General features: G+C 43.8%; 2 protein-coding genes across 6 annotated transcripts; both read left to right on the forward strand.

Moving 5' to 3' along the window:
* Positions 1–211: 211 nt before the first annotated feature.
* plekho2 (pleckstrin homology domain containing, family O member 2) lies at positions 212–11,077 on the forward strand. Its single transcript, XM_037448271.2, has 7 exons — positions 212–751; positions 6,153–6,302; positions 6,443–6,565; positions 7,503–7,607; positions 7,716–7,814; positions 8,361–8,630; positions 8,736–11,077. The coding sequence occupies exons 1-7, from the start codon at positions 743–745 to the stop codon at positions 10,071–10,073; spliced, it is 2,094 nt and encodes a 697-aa protein (XP_037304168.2). The 5' UTR covers positions 212–742; the 3' UTR covers positions 10,074–11,077.
* A 1,413-nt stretch (positions 11,078–12,490) lies between these two features.
* ankdd1a (ankyrin repeat and death domain containing 1A) lies at positions 12,491–23,656 on the forward strand. Of its 5 annotated transcripts, none has more exons than XM_037453793.2 (15): positions 12,491–12,664; positions 13,664–13,767; positions 14,588–14,686; positions 15,376–15,474; positions 15,561–15,665; positions 15,872–15,970; positions 18,878–18,976; positions 19,441–19,539; positions 19,658–19,756; positions 20,082–20,180; positions 20,269–20,445; positions 21,227–21,322; positions 21,666–21,867; positions 21,977–22,108; positions 22,287–23,656. In XM_037453793.2, the coding sequence occupies exons 1-15, from the start codon at positions 12,631–12,633 to the stop codon at positions 22,346–22,348; spliced, it is 1,605 nt and encodes a 534-aa protein (XP_037309690.2). In that variant the 5' UTR covers positions 12,491–12,630; the 3' UTR covers positions 22,349–23,656. The 5 variants fall into 5 exon arrangements, with proteins under 5 accessions (XP_037309690.2, XP_062418062.1, XP_037309708.2 ...); XM_062562078.1 differs by having other exon boundaries at positions 21,230–21,322; XM_037453811.2 differs by having other exon boundaries at positions 20,347–20,445.
* Positions 23,657–24,671: the final 1,015 nt, after the last annotated feature.

The raw sequence follows: 24,671 nt of genomic DNA on the forward strand, positions 1-24,671 counted from the left end.
CAACCATTTTCTGATCACCAAGGGGTGCCATCCCTTCTTCACTATATGGCAGGTTTAAAAGCAGGAGGAACAGCCGCGCCCACCAGGAAGTGGTGGGTGCAGTTACGTGAGAGGCCACTATACTATGTTAAAAAAAGAGGCTAAAATGGCAGTATTAAAGCATCCAGTCAAATAACGACCACGGTGGGGGGGGACCCGATTCTAAAGTCTGGTGAATGAAGGAAATGTTCTCTCCACTCTTGAGAGGCTTTCCGGTGAGAACGTTCGCTCTCTGAGGAATCGGAGGTGATGCGTCGCAGATGTGGCTGGATGTGATCCTCCGCCGGGACGCGTGACCGGCGTGATGCGCATCGGATGAACCGCACTCAACGAGCCGTGTCGGGTGCTCGGAGATACGAGCAGGATGTCTCGGATGATGCGCAGGAGGTGCGAATCGCTTTGCTCCTCCTCGACAGACTATTTCTGATTTTTTTTTTTTTTAAGTGAAGGGGACTTTAACCGGAAGCCAAACTTTTTTTGTTCAAACTTTTTTTTTTCACAACTGAAAAAGGAGAAAAAAAAGAGACACGACCCCTTGGTGTCATAGATTGTCCGGTTCCTTGTTTTCGCCCGCTTTCGGAGATGTGTCAGTTGCCGACCAACAGGGGAGAAGTGAACTGTTTCTGGCGAGGATAAAGGCGACGTCGAGGGGTTGCTTTGCGGGGATAGTCGCTCACATAACGGATCTTTGGACCTTTTTATCATGGAAGATGTGAGTAGTCACTCAGGTCCGCCCGTGTGTGCCGCATCGCGTCTTGATTTAGTCCTTGCCATGTAGAGCTGTCGCTTCAGAGACCCAAGTCATGTGCTAAGTATGCATTCGCTCTTGCACACTTACTTTGCAAGGGCGCGACCAACTTAGGAACTAGGGCCCTAGGAAGAGACGAGGTGGCAATTCAGACCGCTATTTCCGTGATATGTGGAACAGTAATTAAAGCAATACGTTGTTTTAAGAGTTCGTAATGGTTCGAAACTGTCAGCTGCGCTACACTGAAGCCAACAATATTTAGAAGGAGAGCACCTGCGCACCTGCCAATCTGTTTCATCAACTTGTTGGTTCAGAGGCCACCAGAAAATGTTGCATTTTAATGCGGCGCAACGTGTGGTTGTCCACGTATCACCTTAAAAGCATAAATACGGACCCCGTGTATGCCAGAAGTGTCCTTCGGTAGATTCGGCATTATTACAAGCTGTGTTTGTTATGTGTGCAAAATTCATTCCAGCATTTCTTTTTGGGTTGCACACGCTCCGTAACGACTCATTTTGGGGGAGGGCGGTAAAATCTCACAAATGAAATATACATGGGAGATTGTACCTATGCCGAATCTGATATGATATGCAAATATGGCAGTACAAGGGACAATACAGGCATTATAGCCTTTCCTATTTTCATAATTACAATGTACGTTGTGATTTGCCATATTTATGAAGGGACCTTGTCAACAAGATAACAATGTTGACTAGTACTCATCACAAAATGTATAATAACAAGATGTACCATATGTACCTAATGCAATACTTTCTTTATGTGTAGCTTTTGATTGACTATGCCTCAGTGCATTTTGAGGAAGCTAACTTGCTCAAAATAGGAAGTAGAGAGGTTGCATACTATGTGCGCTCGGAGCATGAAGGGAACTTTTTGCAAACGTTTAACCACACCAGTTTATTGTAACATTGTTTAAAACCTCGCATTATGTTCAATGTCCACAGTTTAATCATTAAATGCAGCTTTCATTTAGTCTTTTGCTTGTCTATACTTCTAGAATCTAGAATCCCTCTGTACACAGACTATTAAGGCCGTGACAGACAAACTTGTGGCTACAATCTACCAAACCACTACAACAGTTTAAATATACTACACCCGAGAACGCATTCACCCTTAAGTCGTGCTTACTCGATCATGACTATGCAAGTGACAGATCTAGTTTTTGATGTTCTGCATTGTTGTTTGGATATTGTACTTTCACTGTACCTGGCCATGGTGTTCATGACTAGAAAGATTTTAAAGTAGGAAAAACACCCACTACTTGGCAGGCTCGCGCACAGCTGTTTGGCTCTTATCTGTTTCTTTAGAACTCTTCTCCCCCCCCCCCCCCCTCCCCACTTCACATTTTTCCATATGTGCTTTATCATTCCTCCCCCGCCCCCCCCCCCCCCCCCCCCCCAAAAAAGGCCCTTCCGTGACGATCGTTTGTCTCGGCTCCATGAGTCATCCGTTCATCGCCATCCCTCTGACCCAGAGTGCACGTTGTGACGTGTCTGCCCGACTCATTTGGCAAAGAGGAAACAGATCGCCACATTATGTGTCGGCCTGAAAACAATTAACCCTCTCTCATGATCGTCCCACTGTCCGGGCCTCAGCTGCACAATGGATGTGTGTGTGTGTGTGTGTGTGTACGCGTGGGTTTGTGTGTCTCTTTGGGGCGCCGCTGACCATTTCTGGGAAAGTGCTTTCATGAAAAGAGAAAGTTCTCAAAAGCAGGAATGAGATGAGGGAAATGTTCTTTTTGAAATACTTTTTTTTTATTTTCTCATGGCATAAGGGATTGATTGAGGATTAAAAGGGAAATGTTTGAGTCATGCCGTTGTTTGCTACATTGATACTTCTCCATATTTCTCGTTCCATATTCTTCATAGTAACAGGACACGTCTCTGTCCGGCTGCGTCCTACAGACAAAGTGGAAAAACTGATCTCAGGGCTCTGGAAGTAAAAGTGCTGCTCTTTGTTTCTGCATTTGTCAACTCACAATTTTAGCCTTTTCACAGGCGGGATGGGCATGACATTCTGACATTTAGTTGCTTTATTTGAGTAAAATGCCAACATTAAATAGACATTTCTGCCTTCAAAATCCCTGAAATTCAAACGATATGCACCAAAGAGCTGCAACTGATAGTTGCTTTTACTAATGAGCAATCTGGGTGAAATGAACCCTGCGATGAATGCAACACGAAAGGAGGACCGTCGGGATGGTGGAGCTCTGCAGAACAGTAGGTGCATCCATAGTAACCGTGCTGCACACCTGCATGAAACAAACAATGCTCCAGCCATATGCACATTTGAGAACAACAACTTTTTTTTGGTCTGCTATTTGTGACATTCCAATAGGATTAGGTTCCACAGGCATCAAACAGGAAGTAGGTCATGGTCAGGTATTGCTCTGACAGTCTTCAGACGCAGTGTTTCCCCCAAGCCCGACCCTACCGAGAAATTCTGGACTTTTTGTTTTTCTACAATTGTCCACTCCTCGCTGTTGTGTATGTGTGCCCATACACATAGACAGTTGCATTCCTTTTGCACTCTTTACAAGGTTGCTTTTTCTTATCGGCTCTACTCTTTATCAAATATGCAAAAAAAAAAAAGAAAATCTAAAACTTTAGCAATGCATTGACCCACAGAAAATGAATCAGTTCCGATGACTAATGTGTAGCTTTGAGAATAACATTATTTGTGGAGCCATTAGCATTCCGAGAGGAAAGCTTATGTTGTTAAGCCTTTTGATAGGAAGCATGTGGGGGGCCGTGTGTGCATAGATGTTCACACTTGGCAATGATTGTATTACAAAAACAGATATCCTCCACGCCTCTGTAATCCATTTGTGAAAACATTTTCCTGCATGACCATCAGATGACATTACTAAGTGGGCCGACAACATGATACACATAGAGCGTCTTCATTTTAGGTCAAGATGAGTCAATGTATCGCACTGTAATCGAGCAAAGGCAGCGGATTGGAAGCATTGTGGGTCTTTTTAATGGATTGCCCTACTGACAGCATGTAACGTGACGGTTGAGTTAATTGCAGAACTCATATTTGTGTCACTGCTCATATTGAATCGTTTGCCAACACGTTTTTGAAACAACACGTGGTCTGTGGTGTAGAAAATAGGACCTCATTGTCACAGCGTTACAAATATAGGGTGAGTTTCGATAAGAAGGGCGGTAAAAAACATACATTGTGCACTGGAATTACCAATGCAACACTGATTAAGATCTTACTGTAAGGAGTAGACAGTACGACCGCTCCAGCGGTTACACGTGGAAACACTGTTGTTTATTGCCATGCATTTGGCTGACAAGCTGGCAGCAACGGCACTAAACAGGAAGTGAATCTTCACAGTGGAGTCATTAACTTTATATTCATCCAAGTCAGATATTGTGATTACTTACTTTTTTTTCATGTTGGTGTTTACTGCCTTTTGCTATTTGTGCGCATTACCAGTGACGTCATTGATCGGCTGTTTTTTTTGTTGCTTCTTTTGGCCCAATAACATGACACGGAAAGAACCTATCCGTCCTGCCCCGCTGTCTTCCCCACAGTCCCGAGTTGTAAGGGATCAGTGCGAGTAAATGTGTGAGCTCCAGGGAAGCTCGTGGTGACTTCATGCTGGGCAGCTCTGTGTGAAAATCAACAAGTGCCAGATGCTTCCTGACCTCATGCTTCATCAGAAACACATGTCTGCTGAGGTGTGCCTCTTACGCAAAAAACCCCCCCCCGGGCTTTTATTCGCGGCTCAGTTTTAGCACATTCAGAGATGGGACGGCTAATAGATGGCACATTACACTGCACATTATTTTAGGTGGCGGTTTCGGTCACGTTTCTGCACAGAAGAGACTTTCCTTCGACCTAGACAATGACGTCTTTGTGTGTGTTTTTATTTATATACCAGAAACTTTTCATTGCCTTTTTTTCTCCACAACTTCGTGCTCCCCTCGACCGGGTTGGAGGCCATCCGCGCGTCCTTATAGTCCGCCAATGACGGGTTCTACAAGTGGTCAGGTTCATGTTCATGGATTTCTTCTCACAAAAGCTCTTCAAACTGATCCATTCTCTCGTAAAAAATCTTTGTTTTAATAATGGCGGAATTATTGCTATGAAACCGTAAATGTAAGACTCCAGAAAGGATGTAGTAAGCAGACCAATCACAGCCTTGCTTTTGATACAAGTCTAGAAAAATTGGTCAATGCACACAAGAAGCACGCAAGGGGCTTTCGTTTCTCTGAAAACGCAGAAACATAAACTAAAGCTTTAGTTCTTTTAAGGCGCAAACGTCATGTCATGGCCCTTTTTAAAGTAGTTTTTCTTTTACCATTTAAAAAGAAATTGCCATCGTGCTTTGTCCGGCCGCCTCTGCTTCACGCTGGCGCTCCTTTCTTTCGCAGCAGCTGTACTGCTGTTTCTCATGTTGAGACACACACTCTCACACACTCGTTATAGTGAAAGTGAAAAAACAGAATGATGACCTTCCACCCAGACCTGCCCCAGTCCCAAAACGGCCCTCCCACCTCCACCACAAAGATAATTTGATATCCTGTGGAGGTTCCACCAAAAGAAACAAAGGGCTGTGACTTCTTGCAAACACCTGCAAAAAAGAAAAGGAGCATTTGGTGGGTTGACGCAGCGCTTGCTCCACAAGTCTATATGTAGACATAAATCCATATTTCATGGAGGTTGGCTGTGACAATGGAGTCTGCTTGAAGTAACAACAGCAGATACAATAGATTACAATGTTCCAAATCCAAAACACACTGCACATTGCTTGATATGTGTACGCATCGCACACTGATGAATACAGCAGCACTCAGTGCCACTTTCGTTATAAATGTTAAGTGTTTCAGGTCCCTTACAACATGTCCAAAGTTTTGTTATGTGTGTTTTGTGCGGCCTGTAGCATCTGCTGCTGTCAGGCTGTGCAATTTGTATGGCCGAATGCTTCCCCCCCCCTTTTCTGGATGCTTTGTAAACAGATGTGACGATGCCAAAACATGTGGGAAGCGGATGTGCAGAGCAAAGCACAGAGTGGACACCGTCCAAAGAGGCGAGGCGTGTCCGAGGACAAGAAATAAAAAGGTCTACTCTTTACAGGCCTCGGTGATAACACAGCGACATTTCCTCTTCAAGAAACACTGGGTGGAGTTATCTTAGAAAGGGTATTCATCGGATATCACTCAAGACACGTGAGTGTCGAAACAGGAAGAATTCAATATTAGGCGTGTCTTTTTTTGGTTTGAAATTTGATTAGCACTCCTCTAGCAGTATACAGAAATGATGAACTGAAAGTAATCGTACTGAAGTGTGTGTTTTAGAGTGTGATTTCCTTCCTCTGCAAACACAGGGTGCAAAAGAGGAGCCAGCTCGAAAGAAAGAGCCAAAGTTTGTGGGTAAGGCTGGCTGGGTGAAGAAGGCCCCCGGCAGGCTGTTGGCAAGCTATAAGGACCGCTACGTCCATGTGGAGAGGACGGAGATTGCCGTGTATGAAAATGAGGTACGCCACCATTTCTTTACAGTTAAAATATTGCTGGGTACTGTTCTTGTAGGAATTATCGATTTTAATAAAAAGCTCAAATGAGGTCATCTTTATAGTAAAATTTGAATGACACGATTGTCCATAATCTTGTGTTGTAGGACCTGCAGAACTGCTTAGAGAGGCTCAACCTGGAAAACTATGAAAAGTGTCATGAATTAAAAAGTCCGTTCAAGAAGAAGCACAGACTGGTGCTGATTCGATCCCCCAGGCCTGGAAACAAGGTGAGCAGGGAGCCGCTGTCTCGCACCAATACATCACCGCTTGAGATTTCAGAAGGAGAATCCATCATGAGCAAGAGACCCAAAAAAGCTCCTTTCAGCCTAGAATCCATGCTGCATCTCTCTCTCTCTCTCTCTCTCTCTCTCTCTCTATCCTGTGATCTGTCCTTACAAATAGCAAAGAATTCCTAATAATGAATTCACAATTTCAAAATCTATCAAAGAGGTAGAGCATTTTGCTGTAATAGTGCAAAGAGAAGTGGGACAAGACTTCGCCCGCTCCAGACCCCCAACAGTTGCCGTCACCGCGTGGTCAGCTTGTGTGTGTGTGTGTGTGTGGGTGTGTGTGTGTGTGTGACAGAAAGAGAGAAAGATCTGTTTGTATTTTCTTAACAAACACGTGTAATGACTCTGTTGTGTGTGTGCAACGAGCCCCTTGCTCCAGTCGCTATGCAGTGAGCAGGCTGAGGAGTGTGCTGCTTTCTCAATCTGGTTACAACCTGCAATTGATTTCCTTTTTCTAGTAGAATTCTTCAAATATTATGTGAATAAAATCCTATTACCCTAGAAAAGACAAGACATAAAAGGAAGCCTGTTGTTTTACTGTCCATTTCCATGGCAATGTTCTGAATAATAAGGGAAGTAAAATCGAGAAATGTAACAACGCATTGTCCTGCGGTCTGTTGTGGTGCTTCATTGTGAATGAGAGGCTCTGACCAGGTTGTGAAGTTGTGAACAGCTACTTGGCTGCCGCGGGGTTTCTCCGGGGTAACCCTCCTCCTCTCGGCCTCTAAACGCCTGAATGGTGACAAAAAGACTTCCGTGAAGCAGCGGGTCTCGCAGCCAGCGTTCGTTTCGGCCTCTCACCATCAACCTCATTGTGGCAGGAGGACTCTGCACAGCTGACTGCAGTCACGTCCCCGCTTTGTGTGACTCACAGGTCCACGACGTGAAGTTCCAAGCTCAGACTGCAGAGGAGAAGGAGGCCTGGATCAAGGCCCTGACTGATGGCATCAACCGGGCGAAGAACAAAGTCTTTGACGAGGTGAGCGTCTCTTCATTTCAGTCAATTACGTCCTCTTGAGTTGTTATACAAGCCACGCTTAAAAGGATCCAATGGAAACACAAAACTATAAGCCAGATGTTTTCACAGGTGACGATTGATGACAGCATTAATTTAGAGCACGTTACTCGAACGAGGCCCAAAGGGAACCGGAACCGGCGGCCACCGACCAGGATGCACATGAAAGAGGTTTGTATGTGTGTGTGTGTGTGTGTGTGTGTGTAACACTGTGTGGTTAGCTCTGTGGATAAGCCTTAGATTTGCATTTCAAATGTGTTGTTCTCCTCATCTGTTGTTTTTTGTTTGTTGGGTCAAACACAAGTGTCAGTGTGTGAGAAGCTCCGGATAAGAGCGCCATCTAAACTAAACCATTAGGACAATTTATATCAAGTATATGTTATATTTTAGGAATAACCTTCATCCGGATCTGCTTTCATTTCAATTGGCTGTCGTTGGTGTTGTTAATACAAGGCCACACTTTGTTTTTAACTGGTTGTTGGAATCAATCCTGAAAACTCAACATCATTATTACCATTGTTTTTATATCTGACACGTGGTTGTTATTCATTAAGGGTAAGCATTCATCATGTTAAAAAGAGAAACTAAAAAAAGCAGACTGGTGCGTATGACATGACTCCCACCGGCCATTTAACCTCTTTTCATTAGCAAGAGCATATATTCATTGTGTTTATTGTATGTTGATTTAGAATCTATTCATCTATTTCTGCCCTGTAGGTAGCCGATGTGTCGTCTGATGGTATCCTGCGCTTGGATCTCAACCTTGAGGATGCGGTAATGCCTAATGGGACCTGCAGTGCCACTGTTGATGGCAGTAAAACCGCCAAAGGCAGTGAGTCTGCTGACAAGCAGACTGTGGCAAGCACCGAGGAGGCGGCCAGTCCCCAGAAAAAGGTCCTCAAACCTCCCATGCCCCCCATCAAAGAGGCAAAATCCTGTTTAACACCTGAGGCCAAACCTGACAAGGATGATGGCCCAGAGAAAAAGGTCTGTATAATGCTATATAACCCTCATAATACACTGCAGATATACTTGAGTTTGTCCTTTTGTTTTCATAAAATGGTCCCTAAAATGGGATTTAATGTGTTTAAGGTCCTGAATCCACCAATGCCTCCATCAAACAAAGCCAAGCCGTGTGCTTCACCTCTTAGCGATGCCACAGAAGAGGTCAAAGCTGAGAATGTGTCTGAAAAGAGTCCCGATGCCAGCAAAACAAATAGTCCACCGCCAACCCCTCCCATCAAACCTACAGCCAGTGGAGAGGACTCTCAGTCCAGCCGAAGCTCCCAGCCCCCCACCCCTCCCTCCAAAGAGAACCAACCCTCCAATCCTGCCGTGGAGCCAGACAAAGGCAAGAATTTGAAGAAGGAAGAAGACGGTCAGGAGGAGGCAGCGGGAACATCTGTAGGAATAGATGAAGGAGATCAGGCGAGATCCAAAGGAGCTTCACCTACTGCCGAGGATGAAAAACCAGAGAGTCCACACTTTTCTGAAGAGGAACCAGAAGAGGCTGCTGGTAGTGACTCAAGCAAAGCGTCTGACAATGAGCCACAAATTCCCACAGAGCCTCTCGGGAAGAGCCCAAGTCTTCCCATGGTCCTCAAGAAGAAGCCTGAGAAACCCGCGGAGCCCGACGCACAAAACACGGGCGAGAACGCAACTACGACGCAGATGAATGAGGGACGTGACCCTACTGCGTCACCGCCGACGGCCTCGGATACCTCAGCCTCTCCTCCCCCAGCTGAGAAGGCACTACCCAAGAGCGAAGCCCCCGCAGTCGTCGTCTCTTTGAACGACTCGGCCAGCCTGAGTCCGCTGCTCTGTCCCTCGCCCGAGGAGAAGAAAAAGCAGGCGGAGGAGAAATCTGTCGACAGCGGTCAGCATTCAGACGACGACAGCGAGGGATCTGGGAGGGAAGAGACGCTGGCGGCCCCCGCGGCTGCGTTAGGAGGTAGCCGCAAAAGTCTGGATGTGTTTGACGCCAGCAAGGATGAAATCCCCATCCCCATCAGATTGATGCCGACAAAGACCCCGCCTCGGGTCAGACCAAGGGTCCTCCCCGCCCGGGGACCGGGGCCCTCTCTGCCTCTCAAGCCCTCAGACAAGGCCAAATCGGCTTCCATCGGAGACCTGCTATCCGAGCCGTCAGTGGGTGTTCAGGCGAGACAGAATACCACGGAAGTGGGCGCCGGCAACGGGGCCCCCAGTCCCGACTTCGTGAAACTGGAGACGGAGGTGGCGGCGGAGATGAAGAACACGAGGGAGCTCATGAGCAAGGTGTCCTGGTCGCAGAGTGGAGGGGACAGTGAGGACACGACAGAGGATCTGCTGGCCAGGGCCATGGAGAAGCTGGAGAAGGCCGACCATGTCCTGAGAGAAGTGAATAAACTGAAAATTTCAAACAACGCGAGCCACAGGAAGAGCTGGTGAACGTCAGTCGCAGCGGATTGAATTGAGCTGTTTGTTTAACCCCTCCTCCGAACACGCATTGTTTGGAGATAGCTTAGCAACCTTTAATAAGCGCAGCAAGCCTGTCGAGCTTTGGATTTCTCCACACAGTGGATGATATGCATGAGGCTGAAGTCAAATTGGTATTCGGTACTGCCTTCCCAAACCTCAAAACAGAACAAATGTGTAAAAAAACTGATTCTAAAGGTTGTTTTCCCGCTCGAATGTAAGCTGCAATCCATCAGTACATCCACAATGTACAACCTCTCTCAGAGAGACCCCCCCTTTGGCCAACAACCTGACCTGTGACACTTTGAATGTCTTTCACAAAGCCCTTTTGACTCAACGCCTTAGTGTTAGAGGTTATGGGTTTGATAAAAAGAAGCATCATTCACATCCACAATGTACTATTACTCCACTGTGTCAAGGCGGGACTGGACAATATCAGAGATTAGATTAATGTTAGAGGCTTTCTAGAGTGTTCATCCTAATAGCCCTTTTCATGTATTGTTAAAATTGATAAATACAAATATGTGAAATTCAACAAGTTAACAGAAGGCTGACTAAGCCTGTGGCCGCCAACGGAAAGCTGATAATGTGCGTTTTACATCCACCAGAGTACGACTATGGTGAAACTATGGCAGGAAATTGTAAGTGACCAAGACAAGATTCTGGAGCAGAGTAAAAAGAATGATTTAAGTGAAACCGATTCAAATAGGGAGAAGAGGGATTTAAATGAAATCCTTTTGTCTGATAGGACCACTAAACATAGCTACAGAGGACTGTTGCTCCACTCACACACCTCTTTTGTAGATGGACGTTGCATTAAAGAGGAGAAATCTGTATGTGACATATCACTGGTGGAATTTGGTAAGCACTATCTTATATAAGCATACTCTACTCTTGTGTTGCAGGAGGAAAAGATGAGTGAATTTGGATACAAAAATATGATTAGCTTTCTCTTACCACCAGGGGGGGGGCGGGGGGGGGGGGGGGGGGGGGACAAAAGTCCCTCACTCCACGTTAAACGGAAAAATAGATCAACTTGATGATTAAGGCTCATTCGTGCAGGACGCTATTGACTAAAACTTGGGAAGCGTGATTAAATTTTAACGGTTATGCAGCACACTGTTTGCTCAAAATTAAGTGCAATTATTTCTAGTACAACTCAAGGTAATGCTTAACCCTCTACTGTGTATATACGTGTTTTTGTTTTAAATGTGAAATATCTGACACTTTGCTGAATGAGTACTTGAAAGTGAATTTGAAAATTAATAATATAATGGCAAATTAGCACAATACATTAGCACAATACAGTCAATCCATTAAGAACATGCAAAGTACTAAAAAGTGTTATTATCAAATTTATAGTTGACTCTCTGTGGATCAAATAGGCGTGTTTACTATTGTCAGATGCTGGCAGTTAATGAGGGTATTAATATTGTAAATATGTAATGCTTTTTATTACAGCATGTGCTGTTCATTGTTGATGAGGAAAGATGCACCAACCTAACTCAGGAGCTCTCTGAAATAAAAAAAAAATGTTCAGAAGGATAATGTGATTAAAGCAAAAAGATGTACTAGTAATCCAAAGGGATTCCAGTTTTGTTATTATTGATAATGTATATATATATATATATATATATATATAGCTATATATAGCTTATAGAAGCGCTTTTGCCTCTCACTAACTCCTCTTTAAGTTCTATCATAATAATTTGAATCATAAAATTAGAAATTTGTCCAACTACTGGATTTTAAAAAGATCTTATGGTAGTGTTTTGACTATTTTAAATATGTCATGCCATTTAAAGTGTTCTAGAATGTTTTCTAACTGTAGATACTGTTTTCTTTTGATACAATTTTTTATTGCCTCAATAAACAATGGAAATTATCTGTATGTGTTCTGTCTTCAATGAACTCTTAGAGACTGTTACATCTATTTGTATCTACTTTATGGCCTGGTAAGATAGATAGATGGAAACATGTATACTTTATTCATCCTGTGGAGGAAATGTGTGTTTAACAGCAGCAGGTAAGATTACATAATAAATGTATGAATGAATAAATGTATAATATATTAATCTATTGTTTTTCTTAAAAAAGAAGCCAGCCAGCAAAATGATTATCTGCCCATTTAAATTAATATTGACGCCAGGATGAAACAGTATTTTATTAATACAATTGGCAGAAGATTTAAAAAGAAATTAAAATTATCGATTAATTGTCTTTTCTGTTTAAACAGCAATAGCAACATCTTTGCTTGTGTTACGTTCACAAATGTGATGATTCGCTGCCCTTCACCTCATTTGAAATGTAATCTATACGGCACAGGAAATTTCACTCAACGTGGACCTTAAATAAATAAAATAAACATCTTATTCTGAAAGTCACCGGAAATGATATACACAGTTTCTCTGTGTGGCTTGACCAAAATATCTACACTTGTCGTCCAACCTTCTTTTTTCATCTCATGCTAAAGATCAACTAAGAGCCCTACAATGAGAGGGCGGAGGGCAGCGCGGTGAGGTGCGCAGAGATGGAGGACGGCCTGGTGTCGGAGGACGATGTGTGTGAGTACGAAACGGGGACAAACCGAGTGTCACCTGTCGGCGGTGATGAGCCTTAAACCGCATAATATTACGCTACTTTTTTACACCCGTACAAGGCGATGCCTCTGTATTCAGCGCGTTTTTACAGGACAGGATATGAAAATGTGTTTTGTACTTGAAACGTTAACTACCATAAAAAAAACGGGACGTTTTACGTTCACGTTACGTCTCCAAGGACTGTCCCCTCGCTTTGGATGAGGAGTTGTCGTAAACGATTCTCTCAAAATGAATTATTTTCACCTTTTTAAAGACAAGCTTACGACTGCTTGTTTTGGAATTCCTTGCAGGAGGAAACATTGCGGTCAATTGGACCACATTTTGAAATGAAACGCACCTCTATTCATGGCGTTACGGTACGGGGGGGGCTTCACCAGCACAAAAGAGACTGTTCATCATTTCATCTTTGAACTACATCTAAGGCAGATCTTCAAAATGTAACGCTCGATGTTCTATTGGTTGTTGTTAAAGAGGACCTCCTCTATATCTCTGTCTATTTTCATGCTACTTTACTGTACAGTTTTTGAGAAAATTAAAGAGAAAGTCGGCTCAAATGAAATTATGTTATTCATCTTTTCCCAATATCCGAGCATTTTTTAAAGCAGATCCTTAAAAGGTTATGTTCCACTCCTCTGGATTCCTGTTTACAAGGACTTCTACTTTGTCTGTGGTGGAGGGGGGCATTTCCTTCTGAAATGTGGTCCATATGACCAACCGCTGGTTCATACATCAGATTTTCAACCTCATCTCCACCTGACTGATCTTATTAGCGAGATCATCACATAATTCCCTGCATGCACTGGCTTGTACTAATACTTTCTGTATCCACCTGCAACGCACCAATGTCCAGTGCTTTTTAACCCTAATAGAGCCAAAAATCTTCTGGGTTACTGACATGAGACAGCATCTGCTTTTTGTCAGTCTTCTGAACACCCAGATAACCTGTTTTATCCTCGGTGACAGTGCTTTGGTCAGAAAAGGAGTTCCATGACGCTGCGAAGAGGAACGACCCGGAGAGAATGCGGGAGCTGATCCAGAAGGGTGTGGACGTCAAGGCCAAAAACAAAGTGAGCCTCCTGCAGGGGGTTCTCGCCAGGCGTTGGCTTTTCAAAGTCACAGTTTACACAGCCGTGACCTTTGATTCCCACAGCAGGTCAACACCTCGTCTGCAACCAATCAGGCTCATCGCAGAGCCAGATTCTGAAGTAAAGCAGAGATTAAAAATAGGATGGCTTTAATCAAAGAAGAAAAAAAAAGAAATTAAGTGAAGCATGGCAATTAACTGCAGTCTGTTTATTTCTTATAGAGATTTTGGGTGATTCCCACGGTAAAGCGTTCTACCTTTATCCACAGAAGATATTTGAACAACATAATGGCCCATTAGGTCCGTTGCATTCACCAAGATGCTTGATGCGGACTCAGCCATAAGGCAATATGTTCGCTGATGTCACGGTTTGGCTCTGCTTCCTGTCTTATTTTGGTAGTTTTCATGTCTCTTGTGTCCCTGGGTAACTTCACTTCCTGCCTTGTCCTGTGATTGCCTGATTGTTTCCACCTGTGTCCAATCACCTGCACCTCCCTTGTGTATTTAAAGCCCCGTGTGCCTGTTGTCCCTTGTCGCGTCACTGTCTTTTGTCACTCGTCGTTGGTGCACGTTTTTCGGTCTTCGTTTGGAATAAAGAGCACCTGTTCTAGAAACTCGGCGTTTGAGTCCTCCCTGCCCCGACCCGCACCAGCCGCCCTGACCGCTGAGGTGTTATTGATTAGTCAACCACTGACTGGTGCTCAGTGGGATTCCTCGTCTCTTTGTGAATGCACTGTGTGGAGGGCATTGCACTGCACTGCACTGCACTGTGAGTATCACCCGGTCCGCCTGTCTCCTTGCAGACGGACCGCAAAGCGCTGCACTGGGCCGCGGGAGCCGGGAACGAGCAGGCGCTCCGTCTCCTGCTGGACCACGACACCGACGTTGACGAGAAGGACGCCGTACGTACACGGTTCAGTAGGGAGATCCATTCTCCGGTGTAGAAATAGGAACTTCCTGTTATGTTGCATTAATAGTCAGTTACATCTTACATTTGCTGAACTAAAAGATGACTCTTTTTAAGAAGAGAGGACCAGTGTCTTCCAAAAGCAGGTAGAAAACTGGGTTTTGAGCGCCTGAGGTGAATATAAGAACATATGGATCATTTCTCATAGATTTCCTGATTTCATGAGGTTTTTCTGTCATGTAAATGTTTTCAATTGGTTGCATGGCTGAATCCAACACATTGACATGACGGACTGCAGTGCTCGGGTTAATTGGTGCACATTGTCCCTCCCGTCTTAAATAAAATAAATCTAAACGTGGACACATTTCGTACGTCCACCTCATTGCTGAAGCAGAGAACTGTGCGATGAACGCTTTATAAAGGGTTATAAACGATTTCTTTTAGGGAGAACATCCTGACAAAAAAACCCTCATGTGAGCATGTGTTGCGTAACAAAGCAATTGTCTCTCCCTTTTATTCTGACCCTCAAAAGAACACTCCGTAGGAGGCTTGTAAAATAGAAGACGGCGACACATTCAGGTCAGCTGACCCGGTAGGACCGAGGCCAGTAGGGAGTGAGCCACTTGACGTACTTTCAGCTGTCAGAGCTGTCCAATAAGACGTCCGCACGTTCTTTCTCTGCAGTTTGGCATGAACGCTCTGCTTCTGGCGTCCTGGTTTGGTCACCTAAAGGTCCTGCAGATCCTGGTGTCGTGTGGGGCCAAGCTCAACAGTGAAAACAAAGTAAGAGCGACCTTCTCCTCTCTCACCGCAGACCCCAATAGAAGGCCACGTTGTCATTTTGGTCGTGTTTGGTGTGTGTATATCAGGACGGTCTGAGCATGCTGCACTGTGCAGCCCAGCGAGGCCACATACGAGTCCTGGAGTTCATCATGGAGGACCTGGAAGACGTACGACTCGACAGACTCGACAAGGTGACTCCCTGAATTATCCGAAGGATGGAAAATGACTCTTTTTGTGGCGAATACAACTCTAACCACGCACTGCCCTGCTTTCCATATTGTTACTGAAACAAACACTTTGTTGTTTACGCTCAGGTTGTCAACAGTGGGCCAGTAAATGAAGGGGATTTAAACATTGTATGTTCATAAGCGTCTCCCGTGTGTCTTCTCCTGACCAGTCGGGGAAGACGGCCCTTCACCTGGCTGCTGAGAGTGGACGGTTTGAGGTGGTGGAGTTTCTCATTGGAATGGGCTGCACGCACGGCTTGAAGGACAAGGTAAAGACACACAAACAAACACACACAGGGATTGTGCTCTAGCAGAAGCACGCACTCATTAGGCTGTTGATGTTAAATATCAATGTTTGACTTGTTAGGCTGTTAAACCCATCTTTAAATAACCAAACAGGTGAAAGCAGGATGTGTTCGGAGTCAAGTCCTGTTTACACTGGGCAGGGAAATGTACGTTGGCCAGGGGTTACCCACAAACATCCATCAAAGTTACCTATTTATTTTCTATAATACTCATACTAAATTATTTCTTTTAGTTATAATATACTCACCGGCCACTTTATTAGGTACCCCATGCTAGTAACGGGTTGGACCCCCTTTTGCCTTCAGAACTGCCTCAATTCTTCGTGGCATAGATTCAACAAGGTGCTGGAAGCATTCCTCAGGGAGTTTGGTCCATATTGACATGATGGCATCACACAGTTGCCGCAGATTTGTCGGCTGCACATCCATGATGCGAATCTCCCGTTCCACCACATCCCAAAGATGCTCTATTGGATTGAGATCTGGTGATTGTGGAGGCCATTTGAGTACAGCGAACTCATTGTCATGTTCAAGAAACCAGTCTGAGATGATTCCAGCTTTATGACATGGCGCTTTATCCTGCTGAAAGTAGCCATCAGAAGTTGGGTACATTGTGGTCATAAAGGGATGGACATGGTCAGCAACAATACTCAGGTAGGCTGTGGCGTTGCAACGATGCTCAATTGGTACCAAGGGGCCCAAAGAGTGCCAAGAAAATATTCCCCACACCATGACACCACCACCACCAGCCTGAACCGTTGATACAAGGCAGGATGAATCCATGCTTTCATGTTGTAGACGCCAAATTCTGACCCTACCATCCGAATGTCGCAGCAGAAATCGAGACTCATCAGACCAGGCAACGTTTTTCCAATCTTCTATTGTCCAATTTCGATGAGCTTGTGCAAATTGTAGCCTCAGTTTCCTGTTCTTAGCTGAAAGGAGTGGCACCCGGTGTGGTCTTCTGCTGCTGTAGCCCATCTGCCTCAAAGTTCGACCTACTGTGCGTTCAGAGATGCTCTTATGCCCACCTTGGTTGTAACGGGTGGTTATTTGAGTCACTGTTGCCCTTCTATCAGCTCGAACCAGTCTGGCCATTCTCCTCTGACCTCTGGCATCAACAAGGCATTTCCGCCCACAGAACTGCCGCTCACTGGATGTTTTTTCTTTTTCGGACCATTCTCTGTAAACCCTAGAGATGGTTGTGCGTGAAAATCCCAGTAGATTAGCAGTTTCTGAAATACTCAGACCAGCCCTTCTGGCACCAACAATCATGCCACGTTCAAAGTCACTTAAATCACCTTTCTTCCCCATACTGATGCTCGGTTTGAACTGCAGGAGATTGTCTTGACAATGTCTACATGCCTAAATGCACTGAGTTGCGCCATGTGATTGGCTGCTTAGAAATTAAGTGTTAACGAGCAGTTGGACTGGTGTACCTAATAAAGTGGCCGGTGAGTGTATGTGCATGGAGCTCCAGGGGTCCGTTTTCAAAGAGGAGGTTCAACAAACTCTGAGTCAAACTCTGATTCTTTAAATTAGCCTGAGATGGGAAACTCGAACGACCACAAACAAACAATCGGTCGGCATACGTCACCCCAGTTGAGGCGAGTATGAACCGTGATTAGAAACAAAGCAACAATCTACTGCAGCAAAAGACAGAGAAACGCTGCTCGGGTCAACGCGTAAGTTCCAATATAGTGATGTGTTTATAATTAATGTTCACACTAATCATAATCCATATGTTTTACTAATTCCCAGTGGGAAAATTACATTTTTTTTACACTCTGTTAGAATGCACTACACACAGGTTTGAAATACACACCATGCTCCTATTTAATCACAAGAATAATATCGCTAGTAATAACTGGTACGATGGTATTGAACCTATAATGTATTTCATTCAGGTGCATCCTGTGGAACTTCTCTTTAATGACTCGCTGGTTTGTGTCCAGGGAACAAAAACATTTAAAAGACGTTTCACACTTTCCTCACGGCTCTGCATACAGCAGCTTTACTAATCTCCTCCACATCATCGATGTTGTAAAGAAACCTGCTCTTTGCAAATAAAGTAATGCTACACAAAGAATGTGCTCGGATGTGAGAGCATGACCACGATGGGGGACGTTAGTTATACGAGGACGGGGGTTATGGACATATTTGATGGACTGTGAAGAAAAACGATACCGTTTAAAGTAGTTATCTGGAAATGACATATTTAATCGGGGCCTCATTAATCTCTCCCGACGTTTAACACGCTGCGAAGTAAAACCGCTTCTTCATCAACAGGATCGTCCATAAAAGGACGTCCATGTTCCAGAAAACACTTTAGTCTTTAACGTAACACAATCTTATTTTGTTCATATGTGCAAACTGTGCTAAAATCCGCCCGATTCAGAGTGTGAATGTACGAGGAAATGAAAGCGCGCTGTGGCATTGGCTGGCTGCTTCTATTGTGAAAATATGTCAATGTTTTTTTTGTCAGAATTCTTTGTTTTGTTGTGTTAGTTGTTGAAATACTCATCTTGGGCCACAAAAGGCAGAAGTGCACCATTGCTCTATATGGGATAAAATAATTTAATGTTGTCTTAGAGTTAAAATTTCTTCCTGCACACATTGTGCCTCAGGATGTTACGTGCACGAATGACTCCCCCCCCGCCAAAGGTCGGGAATCAGAGGTTTAAGTGCCGGTTTCAACACAAGCCGACACCCAATGAGGTTGGCGTGTTAAGAAACTGCGTGATTCCCCTGTTTGTGCCTTGTGACGCAACACCAGCAAGGTGTTAACAGGTCCTCTTGACATGTTCTGGTAGATATTCTGCGCTGAACAGGAAGTTGTCTCAGACTTGGGATGTTTTGTCTGGACTTCAGGACGCCAACACGGCCGTGCATCTAGCAGCAAAGTGTGGGCACACACAAGTCCTGCAGAAGATGGTGGAGACCGGAGTCGATGTCGACGAGAGAAACATAGTGAGTGGGCTGGACCGGGCTTTAGGATTAAAGGCCCAATTTCTGGTATTTAATTAGAGGGTCTTTTGTTTACAGTTGCACTTGTCATAGTGTTACCTATTTTACTTTTAGATGCAGTCACTTAAACGACTCACATTGTTTAAGTGATTAGAAGAATTTCACTCTTTAAATGCAAGTTTGAAGATAAATGTACGTAGAATAAGTCAAGTTTTGACAACTTCTCATCATATATATATCTATATCTATCTAATATTTTAAAATGAAGAATAATATAGAAATCCACTAAATCATAAACTTCCTTAACTCTACTGGTACTCTGTATATATCTATATGTCTACCTAAAGATAGTTAGCTGTAACAAAATTATAAAATGGTGGTACAATAAACAAAAATGTGAAATTAAAACACCAAGTCACCAGCAGAGCAGCGCCACGCTCTCATCGATGTACCCGCTGTGTCTTTAGGATGGTCTCACAGCATTGCACCTGGCAGCTGACGGAGGTCACTACGAATGTGTCAAACTGCTGCTGGAGGTCGGCTGCGATGCCAATGCACAGACTAATGTATGGTTTCTTCCTTCAATGCCAATTCAATGAAAACAACATCTACAATTGTTCTTTTTCCTGAAAGTGAAACACTGAAAGAACCCAAGAATAAATCTGTGTCTTCTTGTGTCTGCAGAAGAACATGAACGCTCTCCACTACGTGGCCCAGCATGGCTTTGACAGGGAGGCTGGTTTGCTGCTGGAGGCCGGAATCAACAAAAATGCTGTAGACAATGTAGGTAATGGCTGCTCCCATGTGACGTATGTGTTGGATCGTATGATGTAGAAAACGAGAGTTTCTGGTGCTAAAAAAATGAAACCGACAAATGCGTAAGTGCCCTGAACCTGGAGTTCTTCAAATGGCTACTTGAGGCTGGCCGAATAAATAAATGTGTTTACAGCCTGGTAGAGTAAAGAGAGTCTGTCCTCTGCAGTTAATGTTCCCTGTTGGGACCACTGTATGGGTGCTGAGACTCAGTGAATATAACGGAGAGCGTTCTTCAATCTTTCTAATAAACTTACCCGAAAGGATCATTTACACGTCGTTTCTCTGTAAACAGCAACAAAACACAGCTCTCCACTTAGCTGTGTTCAACAACCACGCCACGGTTCTACGGCTGCTCATAGACGCCCACTGTGACCTGGACATCACTGACTGTGTGAGTGCACGACCTCTACGGGCTGTTTAACACGTTGATAAACATCCAGGCAGCTGACTGCGCATGACCTCCGTCTGGCCCTCTTCAGTGCGATGGAATGCACATTTTAGAAATGACACAGTGGCCCCGGTGCAACAATGTCAGATTCCCGGCATGTGGTTCGCAGAGACAACAGACGGTTTTGCACATCGCAGCAGAGCACGGCTGGCAGGACTTGGCTGAGATGATGCTGGTCTCCGGTGTTAACCTCAATCTGACTGACAAGGTACCACACAGCACACAACCTCGGCCAGGACACAAAACGGCTCCTCAAGATTCGTCATTTGCTGACATTAGTGAGGTCATATTTTTCACTGGTTTCCACTAGATGCAGCGCTGCCTTATGATGGAGCAATGCTTGGTAATAATGCTGCTTTTGCTTACATTGTCATCAGCCATTGACATGTCCCACTGGGGGGAAAAAAAAGGATTCTCGGTGTTAAAATTCTGAAAAAAATAGATCAGGACTGAAGTTTGTTACTTAACATAATTGTGGTGTAGCAGGAGATAATTTAAATATAGAATTTGTGTAGAGTATGTGTAGGTCAAGCTGCCGTTTCGAGTAAGTGAAGCCTCAAACCTGCGTTCCCTTTACTGACCAGCAGGGGGTGACTACTATAGTCTAAAAAATAAGGCACATTGTATTAGTCTATGATCAAATTACTTAATGTAAATATGCATGTAATGGCTCAACCTCCAATTTCAAGACTTCTTCAATACAGCATATTTCATTAAACAATGGTCCATTTGCCGCTACAAGACATTTATACAGCCTCTTTATGTTACTCCTCCGCATTCAAAATACGTATAATCTCTGGTTGCTGAGAGAGTAGTTGAGCTTATATCTAGTACGTGAGTATTTGGTTAAAATCCACCAGTGTTGATGAGCCATATGTGTTTTTATTCACTATCACTATCAAATTATCTTTTACATTTTCTAATGAAAACAATGAGTGAAAGTTTGAATGCCGTTGTATCTGTATCATCTAACCATATGATATACTCAGCAGGGGAAAAGGTGTTTGGAGGTGGCAGCCAGAGGAAACCACGTCCTCCTGGTTGACATGATCATCAAAGCTGACCGTTTTTATAAATGGGAGAAGGTGAGTTCATCCAACTGCATTGTCTCTACAGGAGTATTTGAAAAATATGTAAAATACTTTCTATTCTAAGAAGATGAGCTTTTTGGTATGTATTAATGTTGTCTTAAGTCTTATACTCATAAAACTAAATGCCCTGAATAGCACACACATCATGCTCAATTTAACTATACTTTTAATTAGGCACTGACGTTAGTGTTGCTTCTTTTACACTTCCCCTTCATTTTTGAACTTATCACGTTTATTCTATTGTTTGCTTTTTCTTCTCTGTTCTGTAATCTTTGATAAAATCTCGGCCCAAGAAGAAATTAAGTTATATCTTAACCATTTGAATGAAAAACATCAGGATCAGATGAGCAGCGAGCAGGACTCCTGGCTGGTGAGACCTCTAAGCTTCAAGCAGGACCACCAGCCAGAGACACAGCACCTCCGGTCTGTCCTGTGGAGCCTGGCCACCAAGCACCTGTGCCGCGGGGAGTGGAAGATCCTGGCACAGCACTGGGACTTCAGCCCCGCACATATACAAGCTATAGAGCAACAGTGGACCGGTGAGCTGCGCCCACCTCTTGGTGCCACTCGTATGAAATGTTCATCATGTAGACCGCAACACTTTACAAAGATATTGATATGTGCTGTGATTCTAAACCGAACCCGTAGGTATGAAGAGCTTCAAAGAGCACGGCCACCGGATGCTGCTAATCTGGCTCCACGGAGTTGGGATGGCGGGGGAGAACCCAGTCAAAGGCCTGTACGAGGGGCTGGTGGAAATCTCACGGACAGACTTGGCAGGTGAGCACATGAAACTGCACTGCGGTTTGTGTCGCTGCGCTACCTTGCAATATTTTGCTGGACCCGGCACTCAGCTGTAGCTGCTTGGGAACAAGTTTGTAACGTTGTTGTGACAGTGTGCAATTTTATCTATTCCGATCTGAAATGATGTCCACTTGTTTGTTTCTCAATCACGCAGAGTGTATCCGGCAAAAGGCCAACGCAGAGACCAGCTCTCCCAAGATGTGCTCTGCAATGTGATCACCACTGAGTGACTGCAACCGTGCACGCTCTCATAGTCGGACCTACTTGCAAAGTGCTAAAGAAAGGTCTTCCCTGAGCTGAGCCCATGACAAAGCGTATGAGGGGCCGTTTAGGACTATTGTGACACTACTGAGACCCTCTTACACGTACTAATGCAACACTCTTGCGTTCGCTATTGAAATGCTCTCACACACATTGGTCAGACGCTTATTGATTAATTGATTGAAGCATTTTATTTCTTGAACATGTAGATATTAACATAATATATTAAAAAATCAACATAGACCACAAAATAAAAATGAAGTCACCTTCTGTTCAAGAAAAGGAGTAGAGGGAAGCAAAAGCTTATAGTTCCCTACCCCCTATCTTTCAGTTAAATGAATCTTTTACATGACCAACATTAGGTAATTTCCTATGTTTACAAACCTTTATTTTACTTGCACATTTAGCGGACATACCTTCTACGTTTAATATTCACTATTAGTATATATTACGTTGAAGATTAAAATCACTCCTCTGTTCATCCTACATACATACATACATACACCTATAAGTACACACACACAGCCTTAAATAAATACAATTTAAGACCGTAAACTACCTGTCATTTCCATCACTGAACATTTTTTAACAGATCTCATATTTGGCTAATGTGTATAATTTAAGATGTTTTTTTAAACTGCAATATGTTTACAATCTTTGATCTTATCTGGTAAGTTGTTCCACAACTTCACCCCACAGACCGATATGCACCTGCTTTTGAGTGTAGAGTGTACCTTTTGAGGTACACTCTTAAATTATAGTCTCCTAATCTGTCGCTAAACCATCTTTGAATGTTTCCTGAAAGTAGGCTGTTTCTTGCTTTATATACAATCTGTAACGTTTTAAAATCTTTTAAATCCATAAACTCTAATATTTTTAATTTCAGAAATAATGTGTTTGTGTTCATAGTACCCCACTTTGTTAACTATCCTTATTGCTTTTCTTTTCATTGGGCATATTGCCTGTAGGGTGCTTTTGTAGGTATTACCCCACACAACTCAAATAGGGGGAAAACCGTGTACAGTACAGTGTATGCAGTGATTTTATATTCAATATATGTCTGACTGACTAGTATCCCTACACAGCGTGCCAATTTTGAGTGTACACGAGTGACCTGTGGCCTCCAGCTGACCTTGTGGTCTATCATTACACCTAGAAAGGAGTATTCAAACACCCTTTCGATTTTAATATCGATGTTTAGTTCAATGTGTCTGTTTGCTTGTGTGTTACTTTTGCCAAAGACCATAAATGTGGTTTTCTTTACATTGAGTGATAATCCATTTAGATCAAACCACAATTTCAACTTGGTTAACTCAGTCGAGACCGCCTCCAACAACTGTTTGAGGTTCCCTCCTTCACAGAATACATTTGTGTCATCAGCAAAAATAACATTTTTCAGGATCATGGAAGCAATCTGTCATTATTTATTTATATATATATATATATTATACGTAATTTATGTAAATAGTTTTGCACCCCCCCCCCGAGACCCTGAGGCTCGGGGGTCACGTCTGTCATCTTGGAGGATCAACCATGCCATTCATCCTTCCTGCATTGGTAAAGGCACAAATGAGTTGAATTTGAATGTAACAGAATTGGAGGGTGGATGCACTAAAAGAGTAAACAAATCTACACCCTGTGCCAGACTGTCAGTTTAAGGTTGTCCACAGGATGCCCTGAAGTAGACAAACGTGATTGTCTTGAAAAATGCCCTCAGAGGCTGTAATAAGTTTCATGAGACACATCTGCTCATCTTTACTGACTCATCTGGCCTTCTCTTCCGTCAAAAAGGTGGAACCCTATAGGCAATGTAGCATGGCTAATAAGTGATAAAAGCTTAATTAGCAATTAACATCAAATTTAGTCAATTCATCATCATTCAAAAGATTCTTCATCATTCTTGACAATGCCATCATAACTCAAGTGACCGCACCTTGTGTTTCTGCATAACCCCCAGGGTTCACTTCTCTGAAACAACCAGTGGGGACAATACCCCCACAACTACCTCTGCAGTGGTGCGCTCAAGACTCGGCAGGTTTGAACCCACTTGCGGTGTGCACAGAGGCTTTTGGCACCCTGCACTAACCACTACACTACCAGTCCTGGTCACATTTTGGCAACTTTGATTCTCCTATTTAACCTTGAGCATGTGAGTTAAACCTCAAAACTCTTTTTAAATGCTATTTCCACATCTGGGCTTGAACCCGCAACCTTCAAGTGCAGTGCAGGGGCTTATGTCAGCAGCTCTTCCGCTGTGCTACTTCACCGCACACTGAGC

This window comes from Pungitius pungitius, chromosome 4, assembly GCF_949316345.1.
Source record: "Pungitius pungitius chromosome 4, fPunPun2.1, whole genome shotgun sequence".
NCBI lineage: Eukaryota > Metazoa > Chordata > Actinopteri > Perciformes > Gasterosteidae > Pungitius > Pungitius pungitius.